At 44.1% G+C, this 20,606-nt stretch overlaps 1 protein-coding gene across 1 annotated transcript in view; it reads right to left on the reverse strand.

Moving 5' to 3' along the window:
* The window catches only part of plxna4 (plexin A4), a 215,328-nt gene that overhangs the window by 27,948 nt on the left and 166,774 nt on the right, over nt 1-20,606 (reverse strand). Inside the window, exons 10-21 of the mRNA XM_035147688.2 lie at nt 14,589-14,789; nt 13,605-13,701; nt 11,717-11,907; nt 8,568-8,719; nt 7,694-7,817; nt 6,969-7,105; nt 6,304-6,471; nt 5,375-5,468; nt 3,608-3,847; nt 3,168-3,314; nt 2,137-2,371; nt 1,495-1,637 (exon numbers count right to left, since the gene is read on the reverse strand). Coding sequence (XP_035003579.1) covers nt 1,495-1,637; nt 2,137-2,371; nt 3,168-3,314; nt 3,608-3,847; nt 5,375-5,468; nt 6,304-6,471; nt 6,969-7,105; nt 7,694-7,817; nt 8,568-8,719; nt 11,717-11,907; nt 13,605-13,701; nt 14,589-14,789 — 1,929 coding nt within the window. The remainder of the gene's footprint in view (nt 1-1,494; nt 1,638-2,136; nt 2,372-3,167; nt 3,315-3,607; nt 3,848-5,374; nt 5,469-6,303; nt 6,472-6,968; nt 7,106-7,693; nt 7,818-8,567; nt 8,720-11,716; nt 11,908-13,604; nt 13,702-14,588; nt 14,790-20,606) is intronic.

Raw genomic sequence — 20,606 nt, forward strand, 5'->3', positions numbered from 1 at the left:
GCTTTTGTATTATAGGTTGAAGAACCAATCGATATATCGTACAGGGCTGTAACACAAAATGTTTTAACTCGTCTTTTAAGAATCATATAAGGTCACCGTGACTTTTGACCATGGAAATCTAAACAGTTAAACTTTGAGTCCAAGTGACAACTGATCAAATGTTGAAGACATTTTCACAGAATACAAAAGCACAAAAAAATTAAGAAAATTAAGAGAATTCTTAAGAAGATTATTGGTTAATGAGGCCAAATAGCTCCCGACACTTGTTGTTGCTGGCGTGGAGGCATGAAAATGCCCTGATCGCTATGGGAACCCCTTTAAAATTCGAGTTGACAGATTTTTTTCGAAATGGGATTCAGGTGTAAAGTGAAATTGCTGGAAACAAAGAGGGAAAGGAAGTGATTTGACTGCTCAGAATGAACCGTAACAGTTTCAAGGAACAAATACGATATAAGAAGGCAGGCTCCATTGAGCTGCCACACACCCGACTTTATTTTAATATTTCTCAACATGACACTCACTTCGAATGAGTGTCTGGTGTGATGTTAAATATTTCATTACTGAGCAAACCCTCTGTTTCAGTAAACCTCGACAGACTCTCCATCACCTGTGCTTCTTCTGAGTGTCTGCAGCTCCCAGTCAGAAAACTGTACTTTAAATTCTCCGCCACATCAATAACAATTAGGCAGCTATCAACTGCCCAAGACAAGCCTGCTGCTTTCTTCATTAGGCTCCTATTCCGCATTGCACTTCTCATACAGTTCGACATTTATACCAATTAAAACATAATTAATATTGCTTATTACTGGGAAATTTTCATCGGGGATTGAGTGGCCAACCCCGAGGGCAGTGAAACGGGGGTCCATCATTCTCTTAATGGAACAAGATGACCTGCTCAATTACGGCTGTCTATCAATGTCACCACTGGGGATAAACGACTTGATTTTTATTTTTTTTGCTTTTCTCCCTCTGATTGACTTTTAATTTGTTTTTGGGGTGGAGGGAGAAAGCTGTGCAGCATCTCATAACGCTGGGAGTTATTAACGAGAGCGCGCTCCTGATCCGAGAGCTGCCTTGTTTGTTTTTGAGAAAGTGCGGTTGTCGGCCGTCAAAAGGCTTTTGCTTATCAGACGGCAACACAAACAGCATCGGCGTCAATGTCACCGACTGTGACCCGCTGCAAAGTTAATTTGCTCGCTCGCTTTGCATTTCATTCGAATAAAGCTAATTGGATTGTGATTGCTATTTGATATAGACAGGTACGAACACTAGTGATATTTGCTCTGTTCATTAGAACAATAGGTAGTAACTATAGCCGCCCTCTTGCAAGAATCCCGTTAACCACACTATGCTGATAACACATCTTCCTATTTGATGGAAAAGGTGCAGATACCCACCCTCAAGCATGTTAGTGGGACCTGAGATCTGATCCCTACGCACAAAGACTTCTTATAAAGTCAATTAATGTTCATGTTCACTACAGCTTCACCGTACCTCCAGATCCCTCAGCACAGGATGCTCCTCTATGCCTGGGAAGAGGACCCTCATGGTGTAGGTCCTGTAGTCCAAGAAGGGGATTCCTGCACCATCCAGGTCACTGGTCAGCTCATGGATGTCTGTCTGCAGCTCTGCGAAAGCTGGAGAATAAACCAAATGCACAATAATTAGATTATGACAGGATCTTGAGGGGGCCTAATATCCCTGATAGTTAATTTGATCATATGAGATGAGTTTCACAGATAAATAAGTATAAAAACATGCAACAGTTGCAGCACTGGAGGCTGGTGATATATGTTTAACTTAAAATCAATAAGATCACTCTGCAAAAAAACACCATACCTGATCAGCTATTAGCCTGATTAGAGTTAGAAATAAAGAAAAGTGGAAAGTCAGTTTAGAATATTTGAAGATGAGTAACGTCTGCACACCAGTTGCTCCCACAAATCTATTTTTCCTTCTTTGAGGGAGCATCAACTGGTGCACAGACATTTCTCATCTTCTGGTTGTTATCACCTCTGTCCAGCAGCTCGTGTTTATCAAGTTTGGATGTTTGTGCTTTCATATACTTTCTGAATCACTTTAAAATATTCCCACGGCATCAAGTTGACCAACCGCACATCAGCACCGGCCTCTTACCCTCTTTGCACTCCAGGGCCACACGTGACTCCAGGTTGTCCATCTGCATCTGCAGCCTCTTCAAGGTCAGGTCACTCTCACGAGACTTGCGCTTGTAGGCGATGAGCACCATCACGATGAAGAGGATGAGCAGGGCTCCGGCTGCAGCGATGCCGATGATTGCGGTGCTGCTGAGCGGGCTGTCGGATGTGATGAGGACCACACCTGGGGAGAACTCGATGCCGCCCACACGGGCCTTGTGATAATGAAAGATAAAGAGGCAGGTTAGAATGAGCGCATGCACGTACTGTACATTAATACAAAGCATATTACCATGAAAGGTTTTAAATGAGATGGCGCATATTGTGTTGACACTTGATGAGATAAGAAGCTCAGCTGTAGAGAAGAGCCTCAACTAAATATCACTTCATAAATTACACCTCGATGAGCTTCAGCAATAATGATATGACTCAGAGAGCGAGAGAAATAAGTGGCAATCAATGAAGTAAGAGATTCTTCAAAGAAAAACATATCACACATATTCGTTAAGTTAATATTTCTTTTGTGAATCCCTCTTCAAAGCATCTCTCTCTTCAAACTCAAGTTCAGAGCTCAGGCAGACAGACATATCGATTTGTGTCTTCAGTGTGCACACGCTTGTGTTTATTTGTGCCTCTCCTAATTGTTTTACAGTAATGTGTCCGTCTCTTTCTGCGATGCCGCAGCCAGGTGGTAACATCAGGAAGCGCTCTGTTCGAAGTGGTCCCTCCTAAAACCACAAATGGAATCTTTATTGAGTTTGCCGGGGCCCTAATTCCTCTTATTGAAGGCTTATTTGTTTGTCTTTTGTCTGCTTGTGGGCAGTAACTGAACCCACACGGCTGATTGGATTAGAACGTGCTCTGTCTGGAAGTGGACGAGGAGAGATATAGAAAACAACAGGAGGAATGTTCATCCGTCTGTCAGAATTTGAGTTGATTGTCTGTCTTCTCAAGCATAACCTTTCTAGTTGTCATACGTGTCTCCTCTTTGTGGGTCACGTGCTCACTCACCAGGACCTTGTGTCGACCCGTCAGGTTGGGGGACTCGCAGAGCAGCTGGGTCTCTGACACCGTCAACATGCAGGGCTTCTCTCCAATCAGAACGGTGTAGTTCAGCTTTCCATTTCCACTATTGGTTGGTGGAAGGAAGTTCCGCCCCTGCACAGAAACATGTAACCATGATTAGTGTTTGTGCCGTTAAAGGGAGGGGTTGTAGTTAGCAACACATTCAAATCAACTCAATGACTTGTCTCTTGTCATCAAAAGATGCTAAATCATATATAAAAACAATCTGATAATTGATACTTTGGGGTATTTCATAACTTATTGTAAGTTTTTAATAATTAGATAATTAGATCAGTATCAATCTATCATTCAACAGGATTTTGTAATTTTGTAACTCCACAAAAATCAATAAATGAGATGGATGTGAGTGATGTTGATCCTCCTACCTTCAGTATTATGGGCGATCCGGGTTTAAGCTCGAGCACCCCAGACACACTGAGTGGTTCAAACTCAGGGTTGGGGTAGTAGATGAAGTTGCTGTTGTTGAGTGCCATCAGCGCCAGCACATCGTCCAGTTTGAAGCCAAACTCATCGGGTCGTTCAGGCACCTCCTGCTGTCTCGCCAAGCTGATGGGCAGCTCTGGAGCTTGACACAGCATGGATGTGGCGCTCAGCACCTGGCACAGCTGCGGGAAGAAATATATAAGGATGAGCAGATGTGCATGAATTGGAAGGTTTGGTAGATTTGGTAGAAACATGGATAATTCACATTTTTTAAATCTTAATATACACAAACTTATTGTAACCACAGTGAAAGTAGAAAACGCACCAACTTCACATCACGTTGAGCCATCCCATCATTAATTATTAGTGTGAATCCCAGATTTACTTTTCAATGAACCCACTGGAGACACAATTCAAACTAGTTGCTCCAGAAAGCGCAACGAGAAGCTGGGTTCCTCTTGAGCTGCTTTCAGACCCAGCCTCTCATCATGTGCCCAGTAACGGCTCCCTGTGATATTTACTTCTGTCTTTGTCTCATTACTCTTACTTCTCATCTTTCTCTACAACACTTTGTCTCGTCTTTGTCGTCTCGAATTTGACGTGTGATTGAAATTCAGCATTTGTGCTTTATTCACATCTCAAAGACAGTTTTGTAAACAAGGACAGATTGTCCAATCAGTCATTGTCACCCCGCACACCCTTCAATATCCCTGTAACATCTCCATTCCTCTCCGCCTGTCAGGACATTGACAAATCAGCCGCTAGCACAGGTTTTATTCACATTTCCTTCCCATTCAGACGTTTAACGTGTAACCTCTGCCATGCCGCCACTCAAACTATAGCCTGTCACTCTAATTGGCTCCTTAAACATCCAACTTGACAATTCCTGCGCGGATGTCTGGACATCAATGACATGCATCCTGTACGGCTGCTGCAGAAAGGTAACAAAGGTAGAAAAAAATCTGCATAAAGACTAAGAAAGTAAGACGAAGCTTCAAAGTACGACCTGAAAGTGCAGCAGCTTGACACACGGAGCTCGGTGAAGGGACATGTGAGCACAGATGTTAAACGCGGTGTGCGCTCATGCTCAAATGAACCGTGAAGATAGCATTACTACCTTTTGTAAGCGTCTCTTATTTCAATAAGATCACAGGGACCCCCGTGTGTCTTTACCTGCCCTCCCCTGGGTAAAAGGGTGAAAAAAAGGATAAAAGAATTTGAACCCTGCGGCTTTTATTTCAGAGTCAAAACTTCCCTTTTGTTACAAAGCCATGGAGAGAAAGTACATTATTCTCTTTAATGCAATGGAAACCCGTTGATTTTTCACTATGCCCTCTTCTGAATTTTTTTGCCTTGACCAATGTACCTCGAAGTGGCCCTGAGGAATTTAGTCATGCTCAAAAAAAAAAAAATCTCTGACATTCACAATGGCTGGCTTTTCTCGCTTGTAAAAGGAAAGTGGGCACTTAGAATCCCCGGTGGTCGTGCAGGTATTTCACGCAGGGGTGATGCAACAGGGTAGGAAAAAGCAGGGGCCTGAAGCTTCAGAGGGCCCCCCCCCCGAGAACGGCTGATTACATTGGTCCATAGCAACGACAATTTTGTGAGAAACTAGTCGTCAAAAGCTAAAGTACATACACATTAAAAGCAATACTATCTTGTACCAGGGTCAACCATAAGGCAGTTGGTTTTATTACGCGATCACTTACATTGAGCGTCTCATGGCCGTTGTATTTGGCTCTGATGAGAGGATACTGAATGACGTCCAGGTTCGTTCCTGTCACTGTCACTGGTGTGTATCCACTGTAGGAGAGACAAGAGATTGACAATGATTTTGAGAGATTCAGACTGTTTGGACAGAGGGGGACAGGAATTACCCACAGAGACAGATACTGATGTGCTTATGTAGAATTAAGATGTCATTGGCTATATATGATTTCATTGTGTTGGTGGATGGCTATTTGTTTTATTTTTGTTGACCAGCTTTATTTGCTGATTGTGTTTGTCAAAATCCTGCGTTGGTGGTTTAGCTCCATCCACAGTGTCCATAGCAATCACCAGTGTCTGTGACCAGTGAGGCAACGTTCACTCAAATGATAATAATGATAATAAACTTTATCTAGCAGCTTTCAAAACACTGATACAAAGTGCTTCATCAAACACAAGACACGATTTGAAAGCAGTTTGAAGATCACATTGCAGCACATCACAGATACAGGAATACAAAATGTTTCAGATGAAAACAGAGAGAAAACTAGATAAAATAAAACATTACAAATTAATTAAAATAGATGGAAAGATCAAAACAAGGAGAAAGCACACCTGTAAAAACGTGTCTTTTAGAGAGATTTAAAAGAGGATAAGGAGTTTGTAAGACGAATTTCCTCAGGGACATCAGACTGCCAAATGGCGAGCAGGGCCTAAGCTGAGGACCTCACGTTACGACCGAGCACATATGGCGCCAAAAGACACGAAATATACTTAGGGTGCAAGTCAAGAAGGGGCCATAAAAATAAGCAGTAAAATCTTACAGTCAACTCTAAAATTTACTGGAGGCCAATAAAGAAAAGCTCAAATCTGAGCTCAGAGCTGCTGCTGCGTCTTTGATGAGCTGTAAAGTGCCTTTCTTCCACCGTACCTGTAGATGCTCCACTCGGGCTCTATCTTAGTGATGCTGGGATCCTCCACATACTCGAAGCGCAGGTCTTTCTGGAGATGGGCCCTGTCTATGCTCACGGACACAGACACGTTTCCGAAGCCCTGCAGGGAAGAGTGGGTTCTGCAGGTGAGCCACTGTCCGCCCCTCCTGCAGTGACCACAGGATGAAATGTTAGTAATGTGTAGCTGACAGCACACTGAGCTGATAGTTACACTCTGATCGTCTCTATAGTTGGTTTCACTGTGAGCGCAGACTAATAAATGATTCAAAAACCAATAACAATGTAATATTTAAGATGGTTGAATGGCTGGTTAAGTGGACATGGACAGAGAGTTTATTGACTGGACATTGATCAGGGCTCAGTGGTGGATTACATTACTGTATTTCTCCAATAATATATGCTACATAAATGTTTTATTTCTAATTAAAAATATACTTTTAAAGCAAAATAATTACACACCACACCCTGATCACCTCGGTTTTTTTAATCAAAGGATTTTTAATCATTAAGTCTTTAAGTTTATGTGGGAGAAAAATGAGAACAGTTTACTCTATAGTCTGACTAACATCGTCTTTGACTGAGGCTTTAATAGACTTTTTTAAGTGTGACTGGCAGATTCCATTCCGGCTCGTTCCCCACTAACCTGAGATAAGTGCATGGCTGGTCCTTAAACATGATGGACACGTTGCTCCCAGCATCGAGGTGGCTGCCGGTGATGTTGACAATGGTTCCCCCAGAGACCGGCCCACGGCTCGGCTTCAAGTTGATAATCCTTGGGATCTGGAGAAAGGTCAGAAGTCAGTCAAAGGTTAAAATCACAGAATAAATGATGAATAACATAAAATGATTATGCGCTAATGTCCAGAACACCAATATATAGCTGAACTGTTTAATTCCAGGTAGATTTTTTTTCAAATGCAGTGAGACAGCAGCTGATGCCGTCTACTGGAAGCAGGTCCGACAGTAAATCCTCCTCCAGTTCACTCTGCCTTCTTATAATCTCATCTCCAGCCGGCTGTGCAGCGCGACACCGAGACCTGACATCATATAATCCTGCTCAAGGATCCCATTGAGAGATAAACCTCGGTCAGCACCACGTTAATGGATGGCAGTAAAAATGATAACTCTGCATAAAATGACCGCATAACGGCGGGAACTGTAAATTCAGACTTTGTGAGTGTGAGTGATGCTGATTAATTGTGTGTAGAGGAGGCAAAGTAATGAAAGATACAGCAAGTGTGTTACGATTTTGTTCAAGGCAGAAAAATGTTTTTATAACCATCAGTGTTTCTTCCCCTTTCTCGATCATTAACGACGGACAGTCATGTGTCACTTTGAAAAGAACAAAAGTTGAAAATAGAGACTCACCACAAAGTAGTAGTACTTGGAGGATTTTGCCTTGAATTCTGAACTGCAGTCTCCATCTCCGACACAGACCTGCACATTCCCAGTGTACTGGCTCTTCTCTGCTTTACCCATCTCGCACACAATCCTGGGGACACACATTGTGGAATATGTGAGAATAAGCAGATATAGAAATTCTACATGCCACACACACACAAGTGTATATCTGGAAAACCCTGCTGCAGCCCTCCTTGCTGGCAAACTCCGAGCAGATTATGTAATAAAAAAATGCATCCAAGCCTACGTTTAAACCCTTAATAAAATAATGTATTGTTTGGCAGCAGCTTCCCCTCCGGTGCACTGCCAACTTGTGGAAGAAAAGGAAAAAAAATTCTCTATCCTTTTACAAATGACCTCAGATTCAGCGAGCGCTTCTGCTGGGTCAGCGTTTGCTTAGAAAGTGCTGGCACACAACTGACTTTCTGAGCAGAAGAGGCTCTGGGTCTGTTGATAAGGCAACTTTAAACACGTTTAAAATAATTTAATATGCCACCTGAAAGGAACCAAAGCAGTGGATTAAACTCAAATGTCAACAAAATGTAACCTCCTGAACTCTCTACAATGATAATGGGACCGTGTGTGTGTGTGTGTGTGTGTGTGTGTGTGTGTGTGTGTGTGTGTGTGTGTGTGCGCATGTTTTAGGCATGTTTACGTGCTATAATGATATAAAGAAGCCGGAGTATTCTGTATCCCTCAGCAGTGCACAAATAAACTTCAATTTCTTTTGCGTCTACAGGAATTAGCATTAGTTTAATGGTTGTGTTATAGACTTTCTCTTTCACACACACAGACACACATGCACATACTTTTGAGTTTTTAAATTTAAAATGTGACCTACTGTTCTGCAGGAATGTAGCCCTCGCGTATCGGGGTGCAGTCCACTTCAGCCACCTTCACGTTACCCTGGATCTCTTTGAAATCCAGGCCCAGGTTCTCACCACGGATGGTCACCAGCGTGCCGCCCTCCCTGGGCCCTCGCAGAGGGGTGATCTGTTGAGATCAAAATCCAAGCAGATGTTATTTTTGTTTCCTGAAACAAGAGGCATTACTACAAATTGCATTATGATAAATATTTTAGATTCTTGTGTAACATCTGTATCGACAAAGGCCCTATTCAAAAATATGAATCAGGTGTGGAGGGAAAAATATATATATATATTTTTTTAAACGATCTTTAACATAGCGACATAGGGCATCTTTCAACATTCACACCATTTTCCTGGGGAATAATTCCTGGATCTTGAGTGTGTGCACTGTGGTGCAGCTTGGCTGGATTTAAGGGGACTGTTGGGCCTTTCCATATCTGCTCTACTGAGTGCCATTCTAGTTTAATAGATTTTTTTTTTTTTTATGTTACTCATCTGGGATGATTCTTAAATCTTTCTGTTCACACGTTATGTAACTCTCGGGGAAAGAAATGACTTTTCTGAAGGGTTGGGGGGGGGGGGATGGGAGAGATGGCTGCAGCAGAGAGCCCATAAATGATAAAATAATAGCTCCTGAGACAGCTATACGGGGTCATGACTCGGGGTCAAGTGACTGTCATTTCTCAATCCTGCATTCACTGAAATACACAACAATCTCCTCCCTGAGATGAACTGGAAACTTGGCATTAGGTGACACCTTCGCAGTAATCTGTGTGGTTTGATTTATCAGGAACATCTCTCACTGGTGATGAGGAGGTTCTAGCATCTATCAGCGCTTCACTAACACAATTACGCCCTGGCCGGTGAGCGAGTGCAAACACATCATCAGGCCGGGGCCAGACGGATGGATGTGAGGGACAGACACCGGGTAGCCTGTCCCGATCTGTCTCTGCCAAATAGAAGTCCTCCATGCTGCGGGCAGGGACCCAGCGTTAATAGTGCTGTGTCACCAGCCCCATGAAAAATACTGATCCCAAGGATTTTCATTGCGGTCAAGACTCTGCTCAGTTTATACGTCTGCGTGGCCCCCTGTGGTGATCACAGGTACACTGCTGAGGGAGTGTGGCCTTATCTCATGGCTTTAGGCTCTGTTATTTTGTGTTATGATAAACCATATGTGCATCAAAGGATTTTTAATTTGACTATTTGATTACTTTTCAAATAAGTGAATTAAAACAAATTGAAACAGTTGCACTTGAGAGGAACTAGCCAATCGAGTGACAGCGGCGAGCTCGAGCCAGGTCATGTTCAACACAAGTCCTGTAGCTGTCGTGTGCAGATATCATTATCCTACGGTTCAATGTCTGATTAATAAGGCTCCCTGCTGATATCTTAATGAAAAAAGAGCCTTCTGGGAATGGAGCTACAATACATGCAATTAAAAAGATTGCACACAATGCATGGTGGCTCTCCGTTTATTAGGAAAATACGGAGGATGGAGCCGGAGAGAGAGAAATAGTGGAGGAGAAGGAAAGAGCAAAAGAGCCAAAGAGAGAGGGGGAGAGACACAATGAGACGTTGATTAGATTTGTGACTTTGACAAGATAATTGATGGTTGGATAGAGGCAAAAACTTAATCACTTCTCCCTCTCTCACCCTTTCTTTTTCCATCCGTCTACACCAGCACCCCCCTCATATTGTTGATGGGAGATGTCATTATAATAAAGCATATTAGAATGCATTAGGGCTCTGGTCGTCTCGGAGAAGTCCTCACTCCTCACCCACTGACAGTTTTTATGGGGGACGTGAGATGGCTGCAATATGTCCCCGCAGCAGCCTCTGGGAGGGGAGGAGAAATACGGGGACGGTCGCCAGGAGTAAATCCACTGAAGACAAACACTGGAGGAGGGATGATGGAGTGAAAGTGACTGATCCAGACACTTCGAGTGGAACGAGGGACAAGATATCCCTCCTATGGGCATCACCTCACTCAAGAGTTTGCCTGGATATTCGTCAACAATGTAAAGGGGGACAGTCGAGTAATTAGAGCCACTGTTTTCTGGACTTTAACCGCAGGTCATGTCTTAAAACTGCTTTTTTCTCCTGTCAGACTCTTTCCCCTTTCCTACTTAAAACAATCATGTTCATGGTGCATTCATGGTTACAGGAAACTCTGGCTTATGGTGTTGCTTTCACCAAATGGTAATCGTTGTATCCAGGATGCAGTCGGAAGACAAAACGAGAGACGACTGCTCTTCCATTCTCGTGTCCCTCTTCCCTCTCTCTGTCCAAACCCATCACTCCCCAGGACATAGACCGAGATTCCTTTCCGTCTTTTTTATTCATCCCTTCAACTCTAGTCGCCATCTGCTCCTACTGCTCCTCCTTTGGAAACGGATACAGAGCGGACCCTCGCATCCATCATGGGGAAACAGGGGAGGGGGTGACGTTGGGGGGGGTCCTCTTCCACCCCTTCAGCCTCTTGTGACTCCATTCTGGCTCAGTCAACCCATACGTCACCAGACGCTTTCATGTAAAGCCTATCCATCCTCCTCTCCCTTCACGTGGCATCTTTCCATCTATCTTTCCCTTGTATCCTCTAATCCTTCATCTCACCTTCTCCCTGTCATCATTGACCCTTTTATATGTCTTGCACAGGTCAAGTCTATTTGCCTCACGCAGCGTTCGTGGATTTCCGGAGGACGCAGGGTTAAGTGCGGGTTTACGAGAACATCTGGGCTACGTTGATTGATAACTTGGAAGATGGAGAATGATTTGTTTTCTAGGTCCCACGTGGATTATTTAAATGTGACTGAACTGTAGGTATATAACCTCTGTCCCAGTCCCAGTTGTCAGAACAGACTGTTATTGTGATTCTAATGTGTCATTACCTTTTGATAAGTGCGACGTGTAACTGCACGGCACAAGAGGTGTAAAATAAATTCCACTCACAAAAGCTGTAAGACTGAATAACTGCTGGTGACTCAGCCTCTGCTATTATGTTGAAATGATAAACTGCCACATTGTCTGAGTGGTGATGAGTATGTTCAATTCACTGCACTGTTAAAATCAATGCTTGCAATGTGCAGCTTTTGTGGACGTATGCTGACATGTGTCTCACCTGTGTGATCCGAGGGTGGGTGCACTTGCTGTTGATGCCGTTGTGCTCCAGCCACTGGTTCTCGGGGTGCGGGCAGTGTTGCTTGAGGGTGCAGCGGTTCTCCCCTTTGCACCAAACACACCCAAACAGCGGGTCCGCCTTCAGACACAGGCCGCAGCTGCCGCGCTGGGCGTCGCACTTGTACAGATGGACTGTGGGAGAGAGAAGAAGGTGATGGCAGGGGGAGAAAGAGTGGAGAACACAAGCGAGCAACGATTAAACAACTGTAAATGCACATCAATTCATTCTAAAGCTTCAAGACACACAACAAACTACAATCTGGGTTGTTAACGCACATCTCTCAACGTCTGCCAACGGCTGCTAGAATATATGCAAACAAACAAATTGAACATTCAGAAAGAGAGAGAGACATTCGCTGATATCTCTGTCTCATTATCTCTCCATCCATCATCATCTCTGTGTACTTGCTCTCGAAGTTGCTGCTTCTTGCCTCTGCTCGCTCACCACACATTTAACATATCATCGCCATGGCAACGGGCCAGCCATTTTATTTTTTAATTGTGATTAGATGCATGTGTGATCTGTCCATCAAACGATGCCCAAGGAGCTGCTTCCTACACAGGGAACGGCAGGGGGAGGAGAGAGGAGGACTCTCGAGTGCAAGCATCTCCCTCTGACTTTCGTTGCTTCTTTGATTCCACGCTCATGCTCAAGGATATGTTTTGTACACTGTATTTGACTCAGACACACATACACAGACACGCACACTGTGCAAACTTTGCCTTACAGCACAGTGTCATGTTGGCATATCATCCACATTTTTAACAATTTGCTTCTCATGCGCTCCTCCACTGCCTTTGGTTAAAACGAGTTGTTTTCCTGTCAGAGAACTACAACCCCCAGCATGCGGCTGTTTTCCTGTCCCAGCATGGTTCATTCGCTGTGGTGAATAGCCAGTGGCCAAACTGAATCGGTTCAGCAGCTGAATGCTTAACAATTCCGCAGCGAGTTGTCATTCCACATATACCGTGAGTAGATAGATAGAAAATATGAAAGGCAGAGAAATACAAAATATATCTCATGTCGTAGCTTTGTCCATCAATCCAGCTTGGACTAATAAATGAGCTTTGATAACTTAGATTCGTAATTTTGTTTTTAGTTTTCATTATATATTGGTTGTTTATTACCATAATGTTTTTGAGCTGCACCCATGTTTCCCCAGTACTGCACTTCTGAAATGTATCCCAGTAAAGTGGAATGAATTGCTGAGATGAGAAAAAAAGAAATGAAGGGAGGAGAGAGGCGGTGAAGGATTGATAGATTGCCAAATTTCCAGAGAGGTGTTGACTGGGCAAATGAGAGAAACAGCTGAGAGGAGATAATATTTTGAGAGGAGGCAATAAAATGGAAGTTAGATTTGGGAAGGGACAGAGAGACAGAGAGACAGAGAGACATACAGCAGTGCGGTGCAGGACAGACTGATGGAAATGGACAGAGACAGGTAGGGGAACGAGAGACCTGCAGAAGTGCAGCGTAACAGAGGAAGTGTTAAAGTTAACCACTCTACACACCAACATTCGGGGATGGATGCTGCACCTCAGCACACCGCCCGCCTGTTGCTATGGAAACCAGCTCTACAAGGGGAATAATGGGGAGGCAGCAGCTTTACTGTGTGTAAGTGTCTGTCTTTGTGTGTGTGTGTCAGTGAGAGTTTATCAGAGACGATGTCGACTATTTGTGTGTGTGTTTTACTATGATGCTGTGGGAACTAAGGGAAAAAGCTTGTATGGAAGTGTGAGTCAATTTCTGTATGTGTAAGTGTGTGCACATGCTTGCGTGAGTGTGTGAGTGCGTGCGTGTGCATACACACGCCTCTGTGCACGCTCACCTTTGTTGTGGGCGGGGTTGTCAATGCTGAAATCTCCGTTCCAGATGACGGTCAGCTCCACGGGAAGACTGCTCATCTCCATCCCATCATAGAAATACTATCACCATGGCAACCGCAGAGGGAGGGCAAGAGATGGGGAAGAGAGAAAGAGAGAGAGAGAGAGAGTTAAAGAAGCTGTTGAGCTACTTTAAACTGTCCATTATCTTCAAGTCCAAAAGCCTCTGGTATCACAGTACTCCTTTGAATGCAAAACGCATGATCAACAGGTGGTCGTACACACAATAAACACGCACATGAACTCACGCAACAGAGTCACAACCAGACTCTACACACACACACCACAGAGCTCTCAAAGAGGAGATTATTTTTATTTGGTTCTTTAACACCAGCAGCACGGAGGGTTGATGCTAGAATCATAATTTTCCGCTAAATTACAGTTTCCCTCCTTCACTGCTCAATCACAGTACAATATTTGGATCGTACTGTAATTTTACTCGCACAAGTCTTCGAGATGTCTCCACACACAGACACTGACACACAGCGTGATGAAGATAGACAGGAAGATGAGATGTTATTGTATCAACACGCGATTTGCATCAGGACCAGCACAAAGCCCTTTTTCATGCTAGTCTTTCATTGCTGTCAATGCGGTATTCAGTCAGTAAATGGAGCCTGATTGCAAGGATGGTTGTGAAGAAGAGACAAAGTCAGACTCTTGACTCATCTCACCACTGGCTCGCTGATAAAAGAAAAATACTTCAGCTGGAACGACTGTGTGCGCAAGTGTCTGGGTGTAGGATCGAAAAAAAATATTACGGTCACTTTATAGAGGTGGGGCAAATTTATAGAGTATATGTCAGTGTGTGGTGCTTAATGGTGATATGTTATTGGCACATTAAAACACACACGGACACGGACACACACACACACAGGACACACACACACACGGACACACACACACACACACACACACACACTCCTTACCGATGTGTTTTGACACTGCACTGAGGAGCTGTTGAAGCGCAGGGCAGGAACCCGGTGCTCGCTTCCCTGGATGGTCAGCAGACACTCGTACCCCCTCTGACCGGACTGGGGCTGGGGGAGGTTCTTTGCCCGCAGAGTGATGGGCTTCACCACGTTGACTGGAACCAGGATCCTCTCTGCAGGCAGTAGCTGGGGACACCCCTGCAAGACAGACATCGAGACAAGGAAGAACTGTCACTACCTGCTCTGACATCTATCTTCTTTGAGAGTCTAGAGCATAATTGCGACTGGTTTACGTTACTCGACGAGATCCTGCAATGTGATGCCTATTTTGATTTAAACCACGGATATATTTCAAATAAGCCACAGACAAAGGAGCTCATCTGATTTAAATGGACAAATTCACATCAACCTATAAATTTTACTTTTAAAACACTTTTTAACAGGTAAAGTTTTGACATCACAATGATATGAAAATGATCGGCAGCAACATTTGTGATCGGTTGATCCTAAATAAACCTGGTTGACATAGAGAGCTCATCGACACCAACACAGAACAGCACTTCACCAACATTCATTTTATTTAATAACAGCCTCTTCAGCGTGATCTGTTTTTAGTGTTTTAGGGCTTTTGTTTTTTGGGTGGTTTCTGTGGGGTTGAGATCGGTTAAGTCTCAGTTGGACGGTCCTCAGACCTGCTCACATCCAAGGGCTTGATACTGCAGGTACTCGACGGTCATTATCCACGGGAGGGGAAATTAATGACACAATTAAATTGGCTCTTACAATCACTTTGTTTATGGATGTTTGGCTGATTTGGAGCAAAATAAGGTGGATTTCTATCTGTGTGGTATTTAGGCAAGATTGAATGACAGAGATGAAGAGAGCAAGAGAGATGGAGGGATGAGTCGCTTAGCAATCGGAGGTCTAAAATTAACAGCCAATCAATTCAGGTGTGAGCAGCTGGCTAAATATAGAGCACCTATGACTTGTCTGAAAGACGGGGAGGAGAGGAAAGAGGAGGAGAGGTGAGGAGGGGCGAGAGATGGACAGGGAAGGAAAAACATAAAAGATGAAGAGGAGGACAGAGAGGACAAGTGGGGTGAAAAAAGTTGAGAAATGAGGTAAGAGAGTGTTAAGATAGTAAATAGAGAACAGCACTCCTATAAGTACTTTGCAAACTGTTTCATGTTTTTCCTTTAAGAGCCACGGATGAGAGCGAGAGAGCAAAATAGTCAAAATGAGCGAGAGAGGAACAACAAAAGAACAGAGCGGCTGAAAGAAGGGGAAAAAAAATAAAGCGTATGCGACAGGAGGAGCGTCAGCGTGTCAAAGAGGCAGCAGGAGAGAGGGTGAAAAGAAGGAGAGCAGATAAGGTGAACCCCCGCATGGATGGCGCTGGGGGGGAGCGAAGCACAGCGCACGTTGAACTGGGTGATAACACTTGTTTGAAGTTCATTAAAAGCCACTTGATTGGGTTAGGCTGAGTGACTGACTGGATGGCTGCGTGGTGAGAGAGGAGGATGGGGGGCGCTCTGTAACACTATTCACAAAGTCATTATAGATAAATGACACACAGGGTGAGTGAGTTCAGCGGTTGGGGGAGAGGAAGGCAGCGGTGTGTGTGTGGGTGGTGGGTGTGTTTGCTCGTCCAAATCTCATTTTCCTAAGAACGGCGAAGGGTCGCATTTGGAGAACGGAAGTGATTGGGCGAGCAAGGAGGGATGCAATCCGCTTTTCTTTTTTTTTTTATCAAATCTCTTCCAGTTAATACACTGGAACAATGGAGATAATACATTTGATCTGGTTTGTGGACATGAAGGCACAGGACGCACTGGAGTACCACTTAACATGGTGACACGCAGATCTGCAGCGATAGTGGCCAGTGGTGGCGAAGTCATAGGATTGTGCACACACACACACACACACACAGGAAACCCCTAGGCTTGCCATACACGTCGCCAGATTCAAGGTGAACGCTTCTGACACGTGAGGGTACGCGCGCCCACAAATGTATGCAAACACATTCAGAAACTACAGCCTTGGAATCCCATTGTAGTGTAAGATAAACGCCACAAGTCAAAGCCAGACAGCATCTCTTGCATCATCTGCCAACGTGTCATGGAAAACTTCGAGATGCAAATTCAAACAGCTGCCGACTACACACTTGCGCGCGTGCGCACACGCACACGCACACACACACACACACACCAACACTACTCCACCGTTTCATTAACACCTTCAAATTCTCTTTACAACACCGACATCAGAGTAATTTTTTACAGATACATTACAGATTGTGCACACACACACACACAGCCTTTCTATCACTAGAACCTGTCATTCCTTGTCTGCTAAAATGAATAAAATCTAAAATAACATTATTTCCCACCTTTTTTTGTCATATTAGAAACATATAAAACAAAATCTGTTTCCTTATTTGCTTCAACAAGAATGAAAAATTCATGATGTGTCAACATCCTGTGTATTTTCCTCTTCTCATCTTTATTTGTATGAACACACGCACACTCAGACACACTCATCATACACCATGACTGTTGCCAGAAGGCCCTGAGGCCAAGTGGGCTTTCACTGTGGTACGGACAAACACATGTGTGTATCCTAGTTGGCTACTGATGCTGCTGGTGTTGGCAGTGATGCTCGCTGTCGCCCGTTAAGATTCATGTCAGCGTTAAGTTGATCTAATGCCAGTGGGTTTATTGCTGCTCCACACCCTCTCGACCCCCAGTGACTGAGGTGCGATAAATAACGGAGCAGCGACTTTAAATCACAGCACAGATGCATGTACACACACGGCACACTACATAAACACGCTCGAGCTGTGTGACATCATGTGGGCAGAACTAATTTAATTTACAACTCGTCACCCCCGAAGACTGTTTGACTCTAAGAGGAGGTAGAGAGGGAGAGTTGGGTGGAATCTGGCAGAATGGTGGAGTTTAAAGCATAGTTTCACCTTTACATGATAATATAACGTTTTGTCATTTACCTCAGATTGGTACTGACATGCAGTGAGTTATTTCTTGTAACTTTTTTCCGCTTTTGTTATTCCTACAATTTAGAGTAACAGGACGTCTGGAATATCCACTTGGCCAACTTCCTCAGTAACCCGTGCCTGGATAATGTCGAGCGAGGATGGATGGATGAATTAATGGATTAATGGAGAGATTTTTCACTGACACCTCTAGTTCAAAACTTTATTTGTATATTTGTGTAAAACAACACTTTCTGTCTGATTAGTAGTTGAGAGAGAGACCAGCTTATATAAGTCTGTTTGTGTGAGGATGTGAACTTTAGCAACAGTCCTACAGTCGTGTTATCAACGACCAACCACTAAAGCACTGGAAAGAGAAAAGTACCTGTCAATAGCGTGAGTCATCATAACCACATAATAAGCGCTGACTTCTGAAAAACATGTCGGCGCCTCTCTTTTTCTTCTATATAATTATCCTTCGTTTCTCCTCTTTCTATCACAGACTCGTTGTTTTCGTCTGACCTCGTCTTTGATTCTTCTTCAAGCTTTATTCCTCCTTCATTTATCTCTCTCTCTCTAAACCGAGCCTGTGTTGTTCGTCCTGCCTGCCTCGCTCGCTGACCCTTCCCGTTTCGCTTATCAACTCATCCTCGCGCTGATTCCCGCTCCCCCTCTCCTCCCTGACTTTCCCTTCTTCTCGGGGACCTACTTAGATCTAATAATTAGAGGCTGGTGGGAGGTGTGAAGGGTGGAGATGGGGAGAGTGACAGAGAGTAGCAAGCCGAGTGGGAACTGTGAATGTAGAAGCCCTTGGCATAGTTTGAAGCAAGGGAGGGCGAGAGGCAGGCCCGTAATTATAGCAGTGTAAGGTGTGAAGATGAGGAGGATCTTAAGTTTCCATACACGCACGCACACACACACACACACACACACACACACACACACACACACACACACACACACACACACACACACACACACACACACACACACACACACACACACACACACACACACACACACACACACACACACACACACACACACACACCTTGTGGTTACCGAGAGCTCCCCTTAACTGGCCTCTGTTTTATCATCTCCTACAGAGCCTCGGGCAAAGACACTCTCCTGCCCTCTTTTCACGCTCCCTCCTTCCCTGCTGCTCTTCACCTTGCTCCTATCCCACCACTCAATCCTCACTTCAAATCTTTTTTTTCCCAAATATCCTCTCGCAGCTTTCTTTTGTCTCCTGTCATTTTGGGTCTCTCTCCACCTCTTTGTCCTTTGTCTTAAAAGTAACTTAAATGTACAATATGTATAACTTCGGCCGCTTGGGGCCAATGAAAAAAATAAGACCCAGATTGTATGAAACCATCCAAAGCTCCTCAGTGTTTCCCTTTAAATATGTCTATTCATTCATTTCTCTCCCACTTTGTTCCAATTCCTTTCATTCTCGATTTTCGACGTATCTCTTTTCACTTCACTCTGTAAATACTCCACTGACTCCTCAACAGTCACTGCCTGGGTATGACATCGATCTGTCCATGAATCGAACCAGAACACATTTTTCCACCATCCCTGGCTAATACCGGCAACTAGCAGCTATTACTGCTGGCATTTAGCTGCTCTAATAAAATTATATTGATCACTTGATCAATAAGTTCCTGGTTAATAAACTCCCAGGCATGGATCACCTCAGCAGGAAGTAACTCCAGCAGGAAGATGTGCGCAGTGAGGGTGATGAATTTAGAAACTGTGTTGTAGAAAGAAGAAGAGGAAAAGATATTCTTCTTAGTTTTAAAGAGAACAGGAAGTCTCCTCAGTTTAATCAGTTGCCTTAGGTGTGGAAAAAGTGCTAAATATGCAGGTAAACATCTCAGCCCATATTCGTGTGGTCAGGAATCACTTCTGGCTGTTTACTCAGTGTAACCAATTGGAGCCGCGTGCATTTTTTTTTGTTGTCAGCGAGGCTCAGCAGAACGGCTCAGTCCTTGAGATGTGTGGAGGGCAAACAGGGACGTGGCCTTGTGCTAATGTGCCAACAGGCAAACGTCTGATCCGGGTGCCCATATCATTGCTGGCATGAATAAAAAGGCACCCACTGTACACCCAGGCCTGGCTTTTACTCCGTCCTGCCATGCATACTAACAACAAGCTCAAGCAGTCGGGAGATTTGCACGGCCTCAGTCATTAGCATAGTGTTCAGGGATTATTCAGATCGCTGCCTGAAATCCCTTAATTGTAATAGTACACAAAAAAAATCATCTCCAGCAGAAAGAGGCCGTCCCATCTCATAAAGCAAAGTTGACTCGTTTCCTTTCATGAAATTTGGGGAGGATTCAATGAGTGGTTGTTTGTGTGTGTCTAAGTTATTAATTCAAAATGACAACAAGGAATCTGGCAGCAAACACACGACCTTGGATTTAAGGGGTTAATTAAAAGCAAATTAAAACTCATTTAGCCTGAAAAACACCTGTCAAAAAGAGGGATGTCATTAATGTGCTAATGCCAAATCCCCCCTGACTATATTTATGCTTTCTTTTAGGCAGCAACACAATAGGAAGGGATTCACACATTATTATCCTCTGTCAATATTGACCAGCAACGCCTGACTTCATTGCAAAAGCAAACCTGCAAAGATGCCAGCTTGGGTCCGACTAAGCAGAAGGTTCAAAAGGATAATGGAAAATGGTGGAAAAAGAAAATAATATCGTCTGTGCAGGTTGAATGGCTCAGGGGAAACATGGGTGGAATAAAGCAATTGAGAGCAGACTGCTCATCAAAGAAGGCAATCTGGCTAAGCTTGTCCCTGCCTGTCATGAAGCGTCTGCCAACGCAGACAAGAGCACTAGTGATCTTCATCATAGCTCACCTCAGGCTAGGATTAACAGGCCACTAACTCCCTGTAAAACCCTCGCCGGAAAACTACCGTCAATTGGCCGGGCGCAGGCGGGCGAAGACTGTAAACACGCACAAACATAGAAATACATCGAAGGAGACAGACATTGTGTACCCGCAGCAGA

The sequence above is a fragment of the Hippoglossus stenolepis genome, chromosome 22 (genome assembly GCF_022539355.2).
Source record: "Hippoglossus stenolepis isolate QCI-W04-F060 chromosome 22, HSTE1.2, whole genome shotgun sequence".
Classification (NCBI taxonomy): domain Eukaryota; kingdom Metazoa; phylum Chordata; class Actinopteri; order Pleuronectiformes; family Pleuronectidae; genus Hippoglossus; species Hippoglossus stenolepis.